General features: G+C 39.3%; 2 protein-coding genes across 2 annotated transcripts; both read left to right on the forward strand.

The window, feature by feature from the left end:
* Positions 1-4,622: 4,622 nt before the first annotated feature.
* Positions 4,623-7,518, forward strand: LOC310930654 (kunitz-type serine protease inhibitor bitisilin-3; the record flags this gene model as incomplete). Its single annotated transcript, XM_083893696.1, has 5 exons — positions 4,623-4,686; positions 5,865-6,056; positions 6,890-7,066; positions 7,191-7,235; positions 7,433-7,518. 5 exons carry the CDS (start codon positions 4,623-4,625, stop codon positions 7,516-7,518), a joined length of 564 nt encoding a protein of 187 aa, XP_083749822.1.
* A 1,714-nt stretch (positions 7,519-9,232) lies between these two features.
* On the forward strand, positions 9,233-15,907 carry usp3 (ubiquitin specific peptidase 3; the record flags this gene model as incomplete). Its single annotated transcript, XM_083893697.1, has 15 exons — positions 9,233-9,323; positions 9,567-9,627; positions 10,338-10,475; positions 10,621-10,704; positions 10,865-10,946; positions 11,266-11,345; positions 11,784-11,897; positions 12,198-12,311; positions 12,418-12,567; positions 12,968-13,074; positions 13,244-13,324; positions 13,415-13,533; positions 13,631-13,744; positions 15,017-15,084; positions 15,439-15,907. The coding sequence occupies 15 exons, from the start codon at positions 9,233-9,235 to the stop codon at positions 15,905-15,907; spliced, it is 1,872 nt and encodes a 623-aa protein (XP_083749823.1).
* Between the last annotated feature and the right edge of the window lie 561 nt (positions 15,908-16,468).

A 16,468-nucleotide genomic window follows, 5' to 3' on the forward strand; every position in this document is an offset into this window, starting at 1 on the left:
TACTTTAACCCTTTAAGGTACTACTCAACCATTTGGTCGACCACACTTTATTAATAATAATAATAATAATAATAATAATGCATTATATTTAAGTCACTTTATCTCATTTAAAAATGCATCAAGCTGAACTCACTAACACTAAATTGATGTGACTTGTTCTGAATGTTGTACTTTATGAATTATGCAAACCAGGTTTATTATGAACAGACATCTCAACTGTTTGGTAGAGGCCTGTATTTAAAATACTTTTGGTCTAATTAAAAAAATATATATATATTTATATATAAAATAATAAATAAAATAATAATAATAAAAAATGCAAAGAAATAATTTTTCCTTTGCTTTTTTCTTGGTGCGTACCTTGAACGGTTAAATTTATAAAGTTGATAAACTGTGATTAGGGAGAGAAATGAGAGGAAAGTGTAAGACTTACCATTGTATGACCATTTAGCACCTGGAAAAAGACAGAAACACAATATTAGTACATATTTTATGGATAAGACTGCACAGTAAATGCAACATGACTGCATCTTTAAAGACAAGGCAAGTTCATCTCAGAGAAAAAAACAGTCACTTTTAATGTTTCCCTCTAAGATAATTATGAGCAAATTGGATGGAAGTAGACCTTGAACATAGTAAAAATGAGCTTTATTTATCACCTGCCATTACATTATCCACACACCGCCACCACTAACTCTTCCAACATCTTACCGTGCAGTGCGGTGAGCTGCAGTAAAATGATGGATGTCACGCTCAGAAAGTGCATGTTGATGTTCAGCCTGACGATGTTAGGGGTGAACCCGGCTCAGAGTCAGACGCAGCCTCGGACCAGGAGCTTGGAGCTCCCAGCCTTCAAAACGGCCGCTTTTATACTCGTGTTGTCGGGGCTTCATTGTAGCGCGCGTGGTGACGTCAGAGCAACAACAACACAAACCAGCCTCCGGAGTCATCTGGTCACTGGAGAGTGACAACTCAACAGAGGAGAGACCGCGTTCATGCCAAAGCCACTTATTTCAAACTCAGATGTGTGCGGGAAATGTGGCGCGGCACGCACACGTGCGCTGCTGTGATGATGATGTCACGCACACGCACACACACACACAGCAGCAGCAGAGAAAAGGCTGACTGTGACCAAGCAGGTTAACATGTAACTGTCTCCATGTCTGATGGCATCATGAGCAGATGATGCAGACACATGCAGCCTCATCTGTTTGTGCTCACTTCACTCACCACCACTTTATTAGATGCACAATAATAAAGTGTGTGAGTGGCACCTGCTGCTGCTGCTGCTGTAGCTCAAGGTTAAACATGGCGCTATGTATTCTGATAGATACTGCCATTGCAATTGCAATGTATTTATTTCAGTTTATCCAGATTTGAAATATGATGATGGAGCAACAGTGGTGTGCACAGGGGAGGAGCAGGGGGGGGGGGGGGGGGGGGGGCAACTGCCCTCTGGTGCCACTTATGGACAAAAATGTTGCGCATTGTCTTCTTGAGTCTGAAGATGCACATGAGGAAATGCCCTACTGGCTGCCAATCATCATGTGTAGCCTCTAAAGCAGGGGTCTAGAGCCACATGTGGCTCTTCAGCGACTCTGCAGTGGCTCCTTGTAGCTTTAGAGAACAAGGTGACAAATTAAAGTGTTTTAAAATGTTGTGCAACACATCCGACGTCGACGTAAAATGCAATATTAAGTACACATTTTTCTCAAGTATGAACGACACACAATCCAAATGTTTGCTTAATTTATTTCAAAGTGGGTTCATTTTAATTTCAATAATTTGTCACAAACAATGAAACAATGGAAGAACTAGGTCTACGTCAATATGTGTGTTATTTTTGCTCCACTTTATAAGAGGTTGGGTATAAACTGAACATTTTGTAGTTCTTAAAGTTCACAAATGAAAAGAACTATTGCTCTTTTATGCATTATATCTGCATAAAAACCTTTATTCGTGTTATCTCCATTTTGTGGGTTGTTTTGCGGCTCCAAATGGATTTTAATTGGGTGGAGAGGTGACAAAAATGGCTCTTTTCATCCTAAAGGTTGCAGACCCCTGCTCTAAAGCAAAATATATCTATATTTTTTAAAAACCTGATTGTTTCCAATGGCGTGTTTCCATCATGGTACAGTTCGGTTTGGTACAGCACGATACTGTTTGGAACCGTAAAGCCCTAGGTCAGGGCTTGCGTTTTGACTGACTACACTACCGTTACTTGGTAGGCAGGGTGTGTGTGGGCTGTATTCAATGGCCTTGTTGTTGTTGCTGGCGAGAGACGTACCGTGATGTTATACCAGTACGCAGACGACAACAAACGATGACATCGAACAGCTTGTTTTTTTCCTGCTCGGTTTGTGGCCGTCTGTCCCCTGTCTGTATGAGAACAGGAAAAAAAAGCCCGCAGCAAGAGAGTGATGCTTTTCTGTCGCCCCAATCAGCTGATTGTTATGGGTCTAGCTCCACCCCCTACCCTATCAAGACTCTGGTACATCAAGAGATGGACTGGTTGGGGAAGGTTATTGTGGTATTCCTAATGGAACAGTGATGCCTTTATAGTGGAGAAAAGGGACGCAGTGTCAAATAAGAGGCTCTTCCGACTTTGTTTCTCGACCGTGTCCTTCCGATCAAAAACTGTTGTTGTTGTGAAGTTCCCTACTCTACCTACATGACAGTGTGAAATGATATTCAGTGCTGTATAGAATGGATGTCCTGTATAGGTATACACATGAAAATGTGTGAAATGGCATTTGCACCAATGCACTAATACCTTACTCCTAATGAGTAATGTAGTGTATTGTGTTTAGTACTTGGGTTGTTTTTTATTATTTTATTATATTTTTATTGTCAAACAATTTGTGATCTCATATCCGTAAAAGGTGCTATATAAAACTTACTTACTTTACTGTTGCTTTTTATCATTATTATTATTATTATTTATCTTGAACCAGTCTTGTGATTCACCGCTGACCTTTAGCATCAGCATGTCATTTTCTCCTAGAGAACCACTGCTCAATCCATGTTTCCTTCTTCGGTCCATGTTCTCTGTTAAACCTTGAGGTGGCTGTGTGTGAAAATCCCAGGGGATCAACAGTTAAAGCGGAACTAGACCGGAAGTTCCTATTATCGCTGTTTTTTTTGGTGTGTATCTGCGTCATTACCTTGTTTATGAAGCCTGACGGTTCGAAAACAAACAGTTCAGCCATTGCTGAGAACGTTGTGTTTTATTGTAATCTCGGGGCTCAACGAGATCACTGAAAATCCCGTATTAGTTACGTAAGCAGTGGTTCTCCTGAACAACCGATCGTCCTGCTCCGGGCGGTAGTCCGGTGTCCAGTGTCTTCTGACTCTGGGTCTGACTCCGGTTTAAAGTCATAAAAGGGACTGCGGCGGGGAGTCGTGACGAAGCTATTTTTAAACACTGTTAAAACAATGTTTTGATAATGAGGAGCAGTGCATCCACCGTTCCAGAGGGGGGCGCTGCGCTTCTGAGAATGGATGTGCTGGATAGTACTGGCAAATCACAAGACTCTGTCTTCTGGGGGTGAAAGTTCACTCTGAAATCTCGCAGCAAAGAAACACCGTCAGAAAAGAGGATTTCTATCGGCTAGTTTACAGCAACTAGGAGGTTTTTGACAATAAAAACAAGTTAATATATGTAAGTAGACCTCCATAACTAACATTTATGTGCAACAGGACCACTCTATGTGACCTTTAATACTCTGTGTAAACCTCTTATGGCACCAGCAACCAGGCCATGATGAAAGTCACTGATCACGTCTGAATACCTAAATGTATTCAGTTGTTGCCATGTGATTGTCTGATCAAATATTAACATTAACACCGCAGAATATCAGTTGGGCTCTGTATACTGTACATCACCACAATCATACAGTATTTGTGTGTTGTGTTTTGGTACAGAAAACAGAATTTTCCATCCATTGATAGACAACAAAACACCTTCATTACTTATGTTAATGGCTGACTTTTGAGATGGACGTTGTTCATCTGTGATTGTTCATCTAAATCAGTTTGATTTCAAGACCAAGTTCAAAATGTGTCCAAAATGTAAGATTCAAAAACAATGTTCTCAAATACTATAACAGTATAAGGACAACTAGTTGGAATAGAGGAAAGGTAACGGGAAACAAAACAAAGTAGAAACAGATATTTGACATTAAGGCTTCACACAACTCTTGTTAACCTGGACTATCAAGTCGAGAAGTCAATAAAAAAAAAAGCTAAGGTTGCATTTTGATTGTGGTTTTGAATGCATGAGATCTCAACACACTTATATCCTGGCCCTATGTGGAGTAGGTGTCATGTTAACCTGGAGCTTTATTTCCACTGAATGAGGCTTATTTATGAACAAATCCAATACTAATCAACATGGTGCTGCATATTAGGTCACATCCAAATATAAGAAATTGCAAACCTTATTTTAGAGTATAAGACAAACAGGAAGATGTCTGTCTCGTGTCTCGACAGTAGTTTCGATTGCAGGTGCCACCATTATGTAGATGATAAAGTGTCCAAAGGTCAGCAGTGACAACCCACTCCCACTGTAGTTTACAACCATCAGTCACTCCAGCGGAGACAGGACAAAGGCAAGCACCAAGATGAAGCACCTGCTGCTTTTGGGAATAGCGTTTGCTGCAGTCCACGTCAGCTACTCCGTTCCAGGTGAATCAATCCACTTTTTTTTTCATTATATTTCTCTAAAAACCTTAGAAAACCCAAGTAGAACCTTCGCCAAAATTCAGTTTATAGACACAAGGTTAACTTTTAAGTACAGGCCTGACGATCCACACGCGCGCGCTCATATTTAGCCTGAGCTTTTTATTTTTTAAAAAACACAAAAAAACAACGACAAAGAAACAACACAACTGCAATTCAACTGTGTTTTACACATTTTGTTTTATAGTTATCTTGTATGCGTCGTGTTTTAGATTCACTGAAACTAAATCAAGGAGATAACGCTTTCACCTTCAGTCTCTTCAGAGCAACATGGCGGATACATTGGCACAGTTTCTTCTCACATGGGGGACCTAGCAAGGACGGGGGGAATATAAGGGGAAATATATATTCGTTTTAGAAGTCAACAGGCTTTTTTCAGTTCATCACATTAGGTTGTGTCTCTTTGCAGGATGTAATTGTAATTTACCCTTTTTTTTTTAACTGACTTTATAGACATGTTGTAACATGCACCCAAAGACAGCAATGATTGTCTTTAGCCAAAAAAAGAGGGTATTACTCTTTTTTTTTTTCTTCACTGTGCTGGAAATGTTATTTACACACCTCTAATGATTGAACCAAGCTGACTGGACAATCCCTCCTCTGTAATTCCAGACTTTTAAACTCTTGAGATTATTTCTGTCTGAGTTTTAATCAGCACGACGAGCTAAAACTATGTCAGCATGCAGCTGTGTCTCATCTCACAAGTGTGTAGCGTATTGGAAAAGTTTAAATCTTTTACCAACTAGTCAAGAATACCGAGTAAGTTCATTTCCCTCCAAAATCCAACGCCGTTTTTGGGTAAACGAACCGTTTGAAAGGTATAGTGTGGGCGCGGACGCACTGAAAATTAATGACTCTTTTTATTGCTGTCATAAAGCGAGGGAGTGTATCTCTGCTGATGAGGCTAGTTAAGCATTAGTTATGACAAACAGTTGTATTTGTCAATGATTTCGAGTGAAGCTTTTGTCAGACGGTCACTTCACCAGCCGACCAAAAGCAAAAGCAACCTCTCAAGTAAATACCAATATATAGTATAATAATATATAATTGTATCTGTAATATAACAGCCTGAAAATCAAAATGTTCAAATCATTCTCAACTAACTGTTTTTTATCCTCCAATAGATTTCTGTAACTTGCCTGAAAATGAAGGCGATGGCCAACAGTTCCTGTTTGCTTTCTTCTATGATCCCGCTAAAAGTCACTGCAACCCCTTCATATACAAGGGGAACGGAGGGAACGCCAACCGTTTTGAAAAAGAAAGAGAGTGCATAAGAAACTGCTCTAGCAATCCGGAGACTATCTACCCCATGGATGGTAAGACAATTTTATGAATTCAAACTCTAGAGATAAAGTAAGTGCAGTGTTTCCTGAGGACTTTGGATCATCAGCTAAAAACAAACATGTAAGACCAAAGAGACTGTGAAAGAAAACCCTACTTTTGTGGAAGAGGAGCTTTAATGCTAGTTAATTTAATAGATTCGGGAATAATGTTGTGTTACTGGTCCACTTCAGATTTTTCAAAGATACAGTATTTGCTCTCTTGAGTATTAGCTGTACGCCACCAAGTGGTGGAAGAGTAGGACTACAAACAAGTGTGGAAAACAAATAAGACAATCTAGGGGGCCGGTCTAGAGAACAAAAAGTGGGAAATAAAACAACTGTTCACAATATTGCACACCACCGTATACTTAATAATAGTATTTGTGATGCAAAATGAATGTATTAATATCAAAAACAGATAGTTATTTTAAATAACATAAATAATAGTGCGGACAACTGCAATTAAAATTCGTACCAGGAGCCGATTCGGGCAGTGCCATTCCTAATTATGACCAAATGTCTTATTATTACTGTTATAAAAAACATTGCTCGCAAACATATATTATATTCTATCACCTCGCTGGCAGCTGTGCCTCGGCTACACACTGTGTTTAAAAGACAGTGAGGTCATGGGCCATGATGATTAAGGGGGGCCGCATGTGGCCCCCAGGCCGCCAGTTTGAGACCCCTGATCTATAACACTCATAGTCTGATGTCTGAACTGTTTAGACACGTGTGTGGTTTTTTCATGTCTCTGATTATGTATATGCTTCTGTGCTGTGACTGCGTCTGATGGTGATAATGAGGGAGGCGTTTTCTCTTTACAGCATCGAAAGCATGCAGCTTCAAAAAGGCCATAGGTGAATGCGGAAGTCAGTTGATGAGATATTATTATGACTCCGTTCATGACAAATGCAAAAAGTTCATTTGGTCTGGCTGCATCGGGAATGGAAACCGGTTTACCGACTATGGCAGCTGCAATACTACGTGTGCCGGCATTCACGGTGAGCACGGATCCCTCACTTCTGCATACATTTCCCTGGCTGCGTGTCAAAAACATTATGTTCATTTATTGTGGGGTAATAAGCCAATTTTGAACATGGAAATGACAATTTTCCTGGTTCCTAGATGATGGTGATGAACTGGAGGAGGACGAGCCAGACACTCCTATTGGTGAGAACTTATGCAGCATTATTCAAAAGCCATGTGAAGCTACAATGTTTTTATTTTTTAATATTTTCAAGAACCTCCGTTTTAGTTGTGCTTTTACATATTGTGTATCAGGTTCTAACCAGCTCCAGTTGTCCTGTTGTGTTATACTGTTGATCATTTACTATCATTTCATATAGACTGACCCTTGTCTTTAACAGCGATCATCTGTGGCGTTTTGCTCGCTCTTGTCCTCTTCGCCATCCTAACAACGGTGATCGTCTTGGTCGTTCAGTCAAAAAAGTGAGTCCATTTTTGTTTGTCTTCAGTTTCCCATGAACAATGTTAAAACTTAAGGTCTTCACGCGTTGTCTTTATATGTTTTGTACTTTAGGAAAAAGGGCTCAAAAAAGGCACCAAAGAAAGTCAAAGAAGCGAGGACTGATTCATCTCATCAGGATCAGACAATTGAAATGGCATAAACAATCAAGTCACCTCAGCACTTTTGACCAGCTGGGTTTTTTCTTTACTAGTCTTGATGCCAAATGTATCAATGAGGTTTTTTTTTTACAGACATACATACATTTCTGTTTCATGCTCTATTTTGTTTAATCTTGACTACGAGTGCAAAGTGATGTTCTTAAGGTGGAAGAGCTTGTCGATTAAGTCATAGAATAGTAATAGACAGTAATAGAATCCCTCATGACATAATTTCTTAATGCCTTTGTTTCAGCTTTTACTTTTGTAGGAAAATGAACGCACTTAATTCTGCACTCAGCGTTTGCCATTGACCGATTGACGAAATTGGGAATCCTGCAAATGTTAAGCATTGTATAAAAACAGTCTCTTAATGCAATTAATTATGATTTAGATGAAGGTTTGAAGGAGCAGAAATAACCACATCAAGTTCTGACACTCATCTTCTTGTGTGCTGATGTAAACGTGTTTGACTGCATGATTTTAGTCATTTCACAGATTTACTAAAACATGGCTTAAGTCTTCTGAATTCTTGTGCCACATCAAAACTCATATTCAGACCTGTTTTTGTCCAGCTTTGTTTTTTTTCTCCTTGTACAGAGGGACAGTATGCACACGTTATGTTGTTATATTTTTCTCCTCAGCGTTTGTCAATCCCCATAAAGATTTCTACATTCAAAAAAATGCTCATATGCTTTGTATTTGGTAAATAAAACATATAAAATGAAGCGCAATTTTGCTGAATGCTTTAACTGTGGGCAACGTATGGAGATGGACTCTTTTTATTATTATGTTCTATTGTTATAGGCATAAACATTACTATATACATACCAATATAGCTCAGAATTATCTTTTTACTTCTTTAATTTGACATTGGTTTAGTGTGTGTGGGTTTAGTGTTTAGTTTTTCCAGACAGGAAGCAATACAATTTGGGATAGGTTTGGTGAATTTGCGTGTGTGTCAGTGTGTGTCATATGACATGAAAACGGCTGTGTAATGATAATAATAGTAATAAAGTAATTAAATATCTCCTTATTATATGTCAATATGTCAACATGTATGCATTTTGAGCTGTATAACTAATATATAATGGTCCAACAGCGACGCCCAGTGGACAATGGAAACCGGAAGTAGTGTTGTGTAGTAGTTGTTTTCCTCCACGGTAAACGGCCGAGCCGGCAGATAGTACGTCATTTCCTCGTTATTTCCATTAGTTTGTTAAAAACGACAGTCTAGTGCTTTATACACAAAAGACAAAGTAATGGGTTGATTTTACAAGTACGCCAGGTTGAAAAGCACCACTGCTTATTTGCCGTAAACCCTCAATTTGCGAAATTACTCGCGAAACCTAGCAGCTACTCGGTGTGTTAGCGTTAGCAAAGACAGGAAAACGTGTATCCGCAAGCAGGAGTACTTGGTCGGCTAACGTTAGCTGGCTCGTTTAGGTTTAACTGGCTGCGTATTGTTAGCTGCGCTTATTCTCCGGTACCACTGGTGCTGTAACATTGATAGCGTTAGCTCACTCGTCCACTGCTGTAAACCGATGGAGTGCCCTCATCTTAACTCGAGCGTGAGCAGCGCTGTCGAGTCTCCCGGGTTTCCTAACGGTACTCCGTCCTCCTGGTGCTGCACCGGTAAGTAAAGGACACGACTCACACTCTTATTTAAAGTTAACGCCTGGACAACAGTCGTGTGATCCCGTCTAGCTACTTGCACGTCTGTTAGTCTGATGGAGACTATGGTTAGAAACTTGCTCTCACAGTGTCAAATCACTATTTGTTTAAAGACTGTGACACATCCACGAATTATTCATTCACAAATCACAGCAGTATAGTGTCTCACCTCAGGATTAACGCTGTGTCTTATTTTATTTCCAGTTTGCAGGTCTAACAAAAGCCCGTGGATTTGTCTCACCTGTATGATGGTCCATTGTGGACGGTGAGTTGGCAGCTTGGCTTTATAACGATCCTGGAGGGGTTATTATTCAGTGGACATGTATTCGACAGAGCCTTTGTCTATTCTTCCTACTAATTATATTATCTTAAAAGTCACAGAGCTAATTCTTGTTTTCATCATCAACGAATCTGCTGATAATTGTCTCAAATAACTATTTGAGCCATTCAGTGTCAGAGAATCTTGAAAATCATGGACTGGTGTTTACCAAACTTCATAATCGTGACGACCTGTCTTGGTCTGTCCGCGAGCCAACAATATACTTCTTTCTTTTTCGTATAATGGAGAGGGTACTAAATATCCACATTTTATTGTAAAAAAAAAAAAGCATTTGTTATACTACCCATAAGTATGTTTGGTAGTATGTAATCAGCAGAAGCTTACTACAAATAGAAAGAAGAATGCCTCCATCCACCATAAACCAGATGCAAACCAACAAAAAAACTTGACACGGACATCTTTTCTTGCCACTATAGTTCTGTGACACACTTCAGAAAGGGAGGGGTGAGCAGAGGAGTCTTGTGTTTATTGCACTCTACAGTATTACTATGTCACTAATGCTGTCTAAACTGAATCTAATTACTAAGTAATTCATTTTTGCGGCTCAACCTAAAGGGTCAATTTCTCTCCAGGACGACTAAAGTAGGAACCGTGTGTTGATAACTGTGTTGGAAAATGATTTTGTTTTCATCTAGATATGTTAACGGACATGCAAAGAAGCACTTTGAAGAGAGTCAACTCCTTTGCAACAGTCAAAGGAAAGGGGAGAAACAGGAGAAGGAGAAATCCCATCACTCTGTCTGCATGGACTGCAGCAACTTCAGTGTGTTCTGGTGAGCGTACTTCATGACTAGTCTATACATATACAGTAGATCTCATAGAATATTAATCTGCACATGTGTTGTCATTGTTTACATTTTTAGTGCATTTATAAGGTTTTTATACATGTATGTGCCATTTCTAATGTGGGTTTTATAGTTACAGATGTGACGAGTTTGTTGTCAATGACACTAAACTGGGGCAGGTGCAGAAGGTGAGGGAACAGCTTCAGAGTTTTGAAAAGTAAGTCCTAATTTCTACAATGATATGGTCTTTTCTGTTGCTGTTGCTATTTCATGTATTACTTGTGTGATGCCTGCTCTTTGTGTTCTGTGTTTTATTTCTCTGTACAACTGATATTTTCACAGCACTTAACACATTAAATGTTTTCCCTCCTTTCCAGCTCAGCACTGATGGGTGACAGGCAGAGGAAAAGAAAATTCCAGGAAGGACTTGCTTCAGATGGCAAATTGTTAAAAGACAATGTAAGTGAGAACTTATTACTGTACGATAGTTCTGACTTGTATGAAGATGCAAAGGTGCTGTCACAAACTGTGTACTACCACTAACTACTTATACGAACTTTGGCCAGATTTTCCTCTTGCAATGCATTATTCACACTTCAATTTGATGATTCACAGCAGCTTTTAACATAATTTCGTACCATTGTGTGTGTATATATATGTATTTTATGTATGTATGTATGTATGTGTATATATATGCACACGTATATCGCACGTTATTCATTTGAAACTAAAAGTATTTATACCGTATATAATAAACTATGTTGCTCTTCTCTGTCAGGATGGGGCAGCTTTAGGTGCTACAGGCCTGCGTAACTTGGGTAATACATGCTTCATGAATGCCATTCTGCAGTCTCTCAGGTTAGTGCTCTGGTAAAAAAGGATTTGCTGCAGCATAGTTCAGTAGCTCTGCTGGGCTTCATGTCCACTCACCTCTTATTAGTTTGGGGCACAGTCAGGGGGATTACTTGGAAACATGACAATGAAAATCCTTACAAATATTTGCTTGTATCCAAGAGTATTATATCACTTTGCCTTATATAAAGTACATCTGGTTTTACTGCTGACAAGCTGCCAAACCATGTCATAGATAAAAAAAAAAGTGTACACTGTACACTTGTCATTGTTGAAAGTACATTATCTTTGCAGTTAACAGTAAATAAGCATAACAATTTAAAATTTAAAAGTAACAGTAAGTATAATGAGGAGAATTAACCAAGATCATCCTTTTGACATTTGAAGATTGTGATTCTTGCCTGTTACAGTTTTGACATTTGAATTGGTGCGTGTCTTTGACAGCAACGTCAAGCAGTTCAGCTGTTATTTCAAAGAGTTGCCTGCAGTAGCTCTACGCAGTGGTAAGACGGCAGGAAGGAGGATGTACCACACCCGCAGCCAAGGGGACAACACTGTGTAAGGTCCTTTTCTGAAGGGGGATTTGTGGGCTCATTGCACCGATCTGAGATTAGAGATGACTTTTCAGCACATTTAAAAAAACAAAAAAAAAAAAGTAAAAAAAAATTCTCAGAATATTCTCTTTTTAAGTATATAGAGTGTAATATTACATTACACTCTGGCACAAACATTTATTATTGTGTGTTTATGTGTTCAGGAGTAATAAGGCTTTTTCGGTGATTAGCTGATGGTTTAGATATACTTCAGATTGGGGCAAGGTCATGTGGTGTGGTGACAGTGTTGCTTCTTGTTTACCAGATCTTTAGTGGAGGAGTTCAGGAAAACCCTTTGCTCCCTTTGGCAGGGCAACCAGACTGCCTTCAGTCCAGACTCCTTATTTTACGCCATATGGAAAATCATGCCGAGCTTCAGGTATGTCTAAATTGCAGCGTTGTCTTGATACTCATAACAACAACACAAAGAGTATTGTAAGTTACATTTGCATTAGTGTCAATTAAAGCCGTGTTTGTATTTCCAGGGGCTATCAGCAGCAGGACGCCCATGAGTTTATGCGTTATCTGCTGGATCACCTCCACAGAGAGCTCCAGTACAGTTGCAACGGTGCTTTATTCCCGGTCTCACCTCAGGATGGGGTCAGACTCTCCACAGCTGAGACCAAATGCTGCATGTAAGTCTATCCATCAATATAATTCGTTTTGTGTGGTCTTTTTTTTCCATGTCATGTTTCATGGTTGGAAATGTATCTGCTGTTTTAAAGCTGTATAGCTTCTGATTAAATACACACATATAGCGCAGTAACAGTCATGCTTTCAGACTATTTATGTGATCATTGTCATTTGGATTGGAATGATGTGATTAAAAGTTGGTCTCATATATTAACAAGCTGTCAATGAGTTTAACTGTATTTAATAAACCTTCAATAAACCTGTTCTAAAAGACAATATTCACAGCAGATATTTGTTGACATGAGATAGTAGGATAGTAGGATGTTATTTACGAATAACATTAATTAGGCTTCGATGCCAAGGTTTTCACACCCAGGTTTTCCGTGTTTTGGTTCTTCACAGAAATGGGAGCGCTAGTGTTGTCACGTCCATTTTTGGTGGAATACTTCAGAACGAAGTCAACTGTCTGATATGTGGGACTGAGTCTCGGAAGTTTGATCCATTTCTCGGTAAAGACAACTTTTGTTGTAAATAACAAAAACGCAGCATTTCTTCTCTATACGACAGGAGTGAGTGATGCAATGTAAATCACGTCGTTTTGATGCGAGCGCAGTAAATGAAGCGTGGTCTTAATGACGCAAGACATTTGATGATTTATTGTCTTGTTTTCACTCACAGATCTGTCCCTAGACATTCCCAGCCAGTTCAGACAAAAGAGAAGTAAGGACCAGGAACCCGGGCCAACATGCACCTTGCGAGGTAATTTCCACCTTTGATGGCAATGATTAATGATAGTGATTAATGTCAGTGGAATTAATGACAGTACTTTTTTTCTTTTCTTTTTTTAAGACTGTTTACGTAGCTTCACAGACCTCGAGGAACTTGATGAAACAGAACTTTATTATTGCCATAAGTGTAAAAAGCGACAGAAATCCACCAAGAAGTTCTGGGTTCAAAAGCTACCCAAGGTATGAGGTGACATTTAATTTACCAGTTTGATTGATTGATTATGTCAAACTAGTTTTTTTTCTTATGTGTGGCAAAATGTTTTGTTTCCAATTATAGGTGTTATGTCTGCACCTAAAAAGGTTCCACTGGACGGCCTTTTTGAGGAACAAGGTTGACACCTATGTGGAATTTCCACTGAAAGGCCTGGACATGAGAGGCTACCTTCTGGAGGTGAGCTCCAAAGAGAGGAGATGTTGATCACAGGAATATTACAGTGTAAAATGCTTTATATGTAGACTGTGTTTTTTATGTCTCAGCCTTGACAGAATAGTATACACTTACACAGTGAGATTTCCAAGTCTGAAAATAATAACATTTATGAAAATGCACATGCAGCCTAACAGGAAAAAGTCAATAATTAGCAGCATAATAGGTCAGAATTCACGTCAGTTGTGCAACAAAGATTTTTTGTTTTTCTGTCAAATGAGTTCTTTTTATAGGTGTGGCTTAGTAACTTAAAAAGGATCCACTGGTCATATTTTAGAAATATAATGAGCAAAACGACAGACGGCCGAGTTTGGTAAAACATTTGTATATGACAGTGAGCTATAATGACAGCGTTGTAAGTTGGGCAGTGACTGCTGCAGACTGTATATAAGAGAAGAATATAGAAGATATAATAGAAGTCTTGTTTATTTACTGAAATTATAATATCTCCTTTGCCAAACTGGTGATTTAGTGAAACTGGATTTTACCCTTTCGCAGTCAGCTGCTGATGGACTTGTAGTAAAGAAAATAAAACATGTCTTTCAGAGAGATTACATTTAGCTTCTACTCATGGGGGGGATTTTATTGTTTGTTAAATTGACTGTTATTATGGCTCTGTCTTCCAACAAATTCAACAAACATTTCAAAGTCCAAGTTCTTTGTTTCAAAAATGTTTACTGAAAAAGTTCTTTGAATTCAAAATAGAAAAATGGCTGCAATCATGTGTACACCAAAAATTAATGTTTAGTAGATTTAACAGTAGAAACCAACACCAGAGGCTACTAATGTTAAAAAAATAGTATTGTTTTAGACCTTAAGGCATATTTCAGTCTCCTCTGTACTGCTCCTCTGTATAGCCGGTATGTAAAAATGTCAGACTGCCTATAATGATTGTCTAGATATTGTTCAAAACAACCTCAGTGCAGCAGTGCAACAGAAAATGCAAAATCTCATAAATGAGTCTGTTTTTGGCTGCTGGCAAACCCCAGGTTTAGTACTGTATGTTATAATTTGGAAACATATTATGTTTTATTTTTGTGTCTGTTCTCGATTCTGGCAATAAAGTGAACTGATTATAGAGAGAAATGCTCAGAACAATCTGCATAATGATCAAACACATTATGAAACACCCTGTTAACAAACTGTTAACTGACTGTCAGAGCGGAAAGTGGTTGAAAGAGGGAAAAAACCCTGGATTGTTTTGTGCTAATTCTCGTCTCGCACTAATGTTTGCAGCCAGAGAACTCATTACCAGGAAGTTGCCTGTATGACCTTGTGGCTGTCGTCGTACATCATGGTTCTGGGTGAGTAGATGTTCAGCATATTTCTGGCTTGGTATTAGGATGAATAATTTAGAGCTCGTAAAGTAGGAAGACACAGAAATTCTTTTTGAGGAATGGGTTTGATGATGGAGAAACAATCTGCGCAATTGAGGAAAGATATTCATATTCATTGTTTCTGTGATTTAAATTGATTATGTTTAAAAATTGAACAGCAGTCTCTACCTGTAGTGTCTTCAGACATTTATTTTGAAAGCTTCCATCACGCTGACAATCCATGTTTGCTGCTGTTCTACATTTGGCCTCTGAGTGGCGATGTTGCACTGCTGCACGGTGTGAAGCCAGAGAGCAGATTAATGGATGCGTCTGTGTACACAGGGTTGGATCAGGCCATTACACAGCATATGGCAGCCATGAGGGCCGCTGGTACCACTTCAACGACAGCACAGTAACTCTGACCAGCGAGGAGACAGTGAAGAAGGCTAAGGCCTACATCCTCTTCTTTGTGGAGAGGACTGTCCAGGCGTCCTCTGACAAAACTACCAGTCCCACCGCAGCCACAAACAAACCAGAGATGGACACAGCAGCCGCAGACGGCGTCTCTTCAGAAGCAGTCGCTGAGGACGCAGTTGCCGCAGATACAGCGGCAGACAGTTTTTTGAGCGAGGCAACAGCGACGTCACACGTTGATCCTCTGAACGAGGAATCCTCAGATGATGCCGGCGCACCAAACGCAGGCACAGACACTGTGGCACTGGACGTCGCTGGCACGGCGCCCATGGAGGCCACAGCAGATGGTGATACCTCAGAGGAAGCTAGTCAAGCTCCACAAACAGTTACACAATGATTCAGTCTGGCTTCACCTCAGCCACATCTCTCACAATGCTTGATCACAATAATGCTAATAATTCAGTTGTATGTTTAATGTATATGCAACAGTTTTTTTTTTCTTTTCATGATCTGCTTGATCACAACATTGATAATTTGCTGCTTGATTATTATTTTTTTTTTTTAGAATGCTTTTATTTTCTTGATGTTGTACAGTATCCTTCAGTGGAGGTAGACTTCTTCATATCTAATAGATTACAAAGGCGATCGATCAGTAGTGAAGTGAAGCTTTAGCCTTGGAAAACTTGAGTTGGTCCAATGTGTTTCCTGGACTGATGAGCTGCTTTGTGTTGAGAGGGTCTTCTCGATTTGTCTGACTCTGAGCAGCATAACTCAAAAGTAATGGATGGATTATGATGACAGTTTCGCGGGTGTGTAGGTAATGGCCCAAGAAAGAAATGATTAGATGTTAGTAGTGATCCAGACTCCAATAAAAACAACAACAAAAAACACAAAAAACAAAGCAATTGTTATTCATGCAAGATAGGACAGTGTTTTGACACTGTGGGAAACTTGCGAG

This window comes from Microchirus variegatus (genome assembly GCF_963457635.1).
Source record: "Microchirus variegatus genome assembly, chromosome: 8".
Taxonomy (NCBI): domain Eukaryota; kingdom Metazoa; phylum Chordata; class Actinopteri; order Pleuronectiformes; family Soleidae; genus Microchirus; species Microchirus variegatus.